This window comes from Martes martes (genome assembly GCF_963455335.1).
Source record: "Martes martes genome assembly, chromosome: 8".
Classification (NCBI taxonomy): domain Eukaryota; kingdom Metazoa; phylum Chordata; class Mammalia; order Carnivora; family Mustelidae; genus Martes; species Martes martes.
In genome coordinates this window covers 88,836,899-88,841,584 of record NC_137895.1, presented here as the reverse complement: position 1 = coordinate 88,841,584, position 4,686 = coordinate 88,836,899, and the positions used below count along the sequence as shown (strand labels likewise).

Genomic DNA, 4,686 nt, shown 5'->3' with positions numbered 1-4,686 from the left:
ATGGACCCAGGCTGCTTGGTATACAATTCACCCACCTTCCCCTTCTCCTTTCCTTTCCCCCAGGCTGAAGCTTCTTAACCCCCACTCCTAGCCATCTTCTCCCCAACCAAGTCCTCCAGGCTGCCCGGGGCCTCACATTCTCCCCACTCTGTGCTGGGTGCGTGCTGGGTACACAGGGTTGACCACGAGGGGCATGTGGAGACCAGAAAGCCCCCCATGGTCTCATCCTCAGTCCCTGGAAGAAAAAGGCCTGGCTGTGGGAGGGGCACGGGGGCAGATTCTTTGTCTGGGCCCAGGCCGAGGCTGAGGAGGAGGAAGGTGAATAAGTGGGGAGACTCTTCCTTCCCATTGGGATCCTGGTATTTAGAAACCCATTTAGTTTGGAGCCAAGGTTCTCCGGAGAGCATGCTTGGAGCACACTGCTCTTCTTCCCCCACCTCTGCACCTCCCCCACCTTTCACCTGCCTTCCCTGCCCAGACTGCCCTCTCAATTCCTAGTGAGTTCCTCCACCTCAAACTCAGATCAGTGACGGAGACCTTTTCCACGGGGCTGGGAAAGAAGGATAAGGAGGGAAGGAGGAGTAGAGAATGGAGGAGGGAGGGGGGCGTTGGAGAAAAAGCAAGTCATTCCAGCTTCAAATATTTTTTCTCCTTTTTTTTTTTTTTATTATGACTCACGTATACAATACAAAGTACTTGGACCAGGAACAGGGCTGCCGGGACACAAAATCTACATTCATAGCTGGACATAAAGACAAATGACCCAAAATTATTATTATAGATATATTTTAACGTTTTTTTTTCTTTCGAGCACATTGCATAAACAGAGAATTCAAGACAGAGTTAACTATACATTCAGTGCAATTTAGTTCTACTCTACTGGGGTTAGAAGCACAATAAAAGCGCACAGGACCGGCGGGCTAGGCAGTCTCAGTTGTTGGGTTTTTCTTAGTGAAATAAGCAGCAACAAACGACAACAAAACCGCATTACGAATACTCTCAAAGCAGGATTTCTTTCTATAGGTAGTGATAAAATACGTTGGAGGTTTCTTTCTTTCCTTTTTTTTTTAAATTTTCATCTTTTTCTCTTTTTTTTCTTGCATATTAGGATTTTTTAAAATTTCTTTTTTTATTTTTTCAAGATTATTGCAGGTTCCCTTTAGGTAGTATGTTAAAGATTTATTATCAGTATTATTATTATTATTATTACCATTCTTATTATTTTCATGATTATGGTGATTTCTGAGCGCTAATACTAGTGCAGCTCAGAGGAAGCTGGGCCCAACAACAGAAATCAGACAGCGAAGGGGAGGAAGGCATGGGCCCGAGTGACCATGGGATGGCTAGGTAGGATTTTAGCCGGGATTGCAGGCTCCTATCTACCCCATGAGGAGGGGGGGAGGGGAGAGACCCGCATCTCCTTCAGGTTTCCATCAGGTTTCTACAGAAAGTCAAGGGGGTCTTTCTAAGTAGGGGAGCCCCAGAGAGGGAGAAGGGATATTCCTTGCTATCATTTAAAAAATTTCTTTAAACATCTTCCTTCCCTTCCTTCCTTCACTTTTCTTTCCTTTCTTTTGAAGGGAAGTAAATCTAATACACTAATCCTAGCATAAAAGCAAAGCCAGAAGTCTTCTTCCGTATTTTGAGAGGGCTCCCCTCTAAAATAAATACCAGAGGAGCAGGGAGGTGGGAGTGTGGCAAGAAGGGGTGAGAGAGGGGCAAAGAGGCCAGGTCTCAGACCTTAAAATCCAGGCAGGACTCCAAAGGGTGGGGGTAGGGACAAGTGTGTGTGTTGGGGCAAGGACTGAGACAGAGTCCGAACTTTTCGCTGTGTCTCGGTCTCCCCCCCTCCAGCCCCCAAACAAATAAAGATCGGGGGAAGTCCAAAGGTAATAAAACCAGAGCTGCAAGTATCTGACAGGTAGTTAGAGTTGTGAGTGTCATTCTATTCTCTATAAAAGCAAATGACAGTCGTAAACTTCTCAATTTATCCGCTACCATAAAACGAAACTTCAAGGGAGTTGCTGAGGGGGGGGGGCTCTCTTTTTTGCTTAGTCCTTGTTTTCTTCCTTTTCCTCCTCTTCTTTCTCCTCTTCCTCGTTTCCTTCTTCCTCCACCTTCTCTTCATCTCGGGCTCCGGGCAGTTTATCCTTGTTGTTCTCCTTTTTCCACTTCATCCTTCGGTTCTGGAACCAGATCTTCACTTGTCTCTCAGTCAGTCCCAGGGCGTGAGAGACTTCAATCCGGCGCTTTCGTGTCAAATAAGGATTAAAGAGAAACTCCTTTTCTAGTTCCAAGGTCTGATACCGGCTGTAAGTTTGCCTTCCGCTGCGCCGCCCCGGAGCTGGACAGAATAGAACCCCAATCTGGTTATGTTTGGGTGGGGGCTCGGTTTTCCCCCTCGCCATTCTTCCTCCCCTAAAGTCCCCCCTGTGATTTCCCCAGTTCCCCTCCCTCCTGAAGACCAGGCAGGAGCAGGGAGCAGACAAGGGCAGGAAAGTTTGGGGGCTTGCTTTGGTTTGGCTTCACCTTGGGAGGTGGGATAGGGGTGGGGGCAGGGACTGGGGTCTATCAAGAAACTAGGGGATGGCAGGGGCCAGGGGGAGCACTGCAGAGTCCCCCCTCCCCCCCCAGGCCTGCAGTCTCAGGAAACTGGCCCTTGCAGCTTTGTTTACAAGTGCAGAGTGGCATTTGGTGAGCAGAGCTGGGGATAGAGTCTGTTTCCCAAAAGAAAGGAGAAAGATCTGGGGGGTAAAGAAGGGGGCTCTGCTCACTGGCCCCTCCTTGAATCTCTCTGCCTAATGCCTTGCCAGGAAGAAAAATAATTGATCTCCTGGAATGTATCACTGCTTGGCCTGATTGCTAACTGGAGACCAGCAAATAAATCACGGGCCATCCCCGCTGGAACTTGTCGCTTTCTCGCTTCCCCTTTTACTTCGAAATTGGGCCATGAGGGGCCACCCTTGGAGGGGCTCATGGCCTGAGCCACTCTGAAGGTCTCAGGGAAAGCCCACAAACCTTTGACTGGGGGCAGCTCGGGCTTGGGTCCTCTGGACCCCAGAGCCCTCTAATCTGCATGGCCCCTCTCCTTTCCTGCACTCTTTTCTCTTCTCTCTGGCTCCCTCTCTTCTCTCCAACTGAGGGAACTAAAGCAAAGTTGGGGTGGTAGCCTTAAAGCTAGTTCTCTGAGAGGAGGCACTGGGTACCCCAGAGAGTCAGAACACTTGTCCTTGGGGTCTTGTCACCCTTCTGGTCCAGGTGGGGGAGGAAAACAGGGGTCTCCCTTCGCCCCAAGACAGCCTGACCACTGTTCTGGACTGAGGCTTTCTGCCTTTTGGAAAGACTGGTTTGCTCTAAAGGCTGATAACCTCAGGGTCCTTGGGGCCCCTGCCCAGCTACCTCCCCAACTTTGACTTTAGGGATGGCAAGAAGAGAGAGACAGAGAGGGAGACAGGCAGACAGACAGTGGTGGAGAAAACGATTTTTAACCCTTTGCGCCCAGACACCACCTTCACCCCAGTCCCCCAAATATCCCAGGCAAGCCCCGCGTCCCACCCCCAGCTGAATCTCCCAACCTCGAGAAACCCACTCAGGCACGGGGGTGGGGCCGCAGAGACCCCAAAGCCAGGAGGGAAAGCGAGGGCAGACAAAAAGGAGGCAAGGGAGGGGGGGAAGACCCCGGAGCGCGGGAGACCAAGGGGGAAAGAGAAAAGGCTTCTCACCGTGGGGTCTCATCCATGGAAACATGAGGCTGGGAGACGAGTTTTGATTTAAGTGGCCTTGTCCTTCGCTACTGTTAGTGTTGGCGGAGGATTTACAGTCGGGATATTGCACCACGCTCGCCTCTTGCTGAGCCCCATAAAGGGACTGTCTGGGGAGCGCCTCGTAGCCATAGAATTTGGAGGCGTCTCCGTGGCAGCTCAGCGAGCACGGGTTCTGCTGGTAGCCCGAGTTGGAGATGCCCGAGGTGCCGTGGTGGAAGAAGTCTTGGACGTGGTGCGAGGCGTGCTGGAAGCCGGGCGCCGAGCCGCCGGGCCCGTACACCAGCGCATGGCTCCGGCCCACGCTCTGGGGGAACCGGCAGTCGTAATAGGCCGGTTCCAGGGACTCGCCGCCTTTGTATTTGGAGAACAGGGGGTTGACGAAGTAGGAGCTCATGCTGGGCACATGAAAACCCGCCGCCCCCTCCCCTCTGGCTCGCGACTCCCCCGCCCCGTACCCCCGAAAGTCCCCTCCCCCGGGAGCGAACCCCGGGCCGGCCGGCTCCCCGGGGCTGGGCTGGGCAGGTGGGGGGGCGCCTGGGTGCCGGGCCCGGCCGGCTCGGCGCAGCTCCCGGGGCTGGGCGCGGGCGGGCGGCGGAGGCGGGCGCGGGCGGCGGCGGCGGCGGCGGCGGCGGCGGCTCTCTTCACTGTCGGTAGGTAGAGCTCGCGCTCTCGCACTTAGCTCTTTCCTTTAACAGCCCAGGCGAATTCCTCAGACTCCCGGCGGTGGCGGCGCTTACACGCGATTCGCGTTCATCAATCCACGACATGAAGACAGGCGAGATAGAGAGAGAGAGAGAGAGAGAGAGAGAGGGAGAGAGAGAGAGAGAGAGAGAGAAGGAGGGATGGCGGGGGGTTGAGGGGTTCAGGGCTGGGGGGACCTGGAGGAAGGGGAGGGGAGGGAGGGGGAGGGAGGGGGTGTGGT

General features: G+C 53.6%; 1 protein-coding gene across 1 annotated transcript; it reads right to left on the bottom strand.

Moving 5' to 3' along the window:
- Positions 1-1,099: 1,099 nt before the first annotated feature.
- HOXC8 (homeobox C8) lies at positions 1,100-4,274 on the bottom strand. Its single transcript, XM_080812473.1, has 2 exons — positions 3,723-4,274; positions 1,100-2,344 (listed from the first exon to the last, which is right to left on the bottom strand). The coding sequence occupies exons 1-2, from the start codon at positions 4,156-4,158 to the stop codon at positions 2,052-2,054; spliced, it is 729 nt and encodes a 242-aa protein (XP_080668599.1). The 5' UTR covers positions 4,159-4,274; the 3' UTR covers positions 1,100-2,051.
- Between the last annotated feature and the right edge of the window lie 412 nt (positions 4,275-4,686).

What these genes read in the sequence shown, in the direction of transcription:
- HOXC8 (XM_080812473.1), bottom strand. Translation starts at nt 4,158, where the DNA reads ATGAGCTCCTACTTCGTCAACCCCCTGTTCTCCAAATACAAAGGCGGC. An exon ending in TCCATGGATGAGACCCCACG is followed by an intron (nt 2,345 to 3,722) that starts GTGAGAAGCCTT and finishes TATTCTGTCCAG; the next exon opens with CTCCGGGGCGGCGCAGCGGA.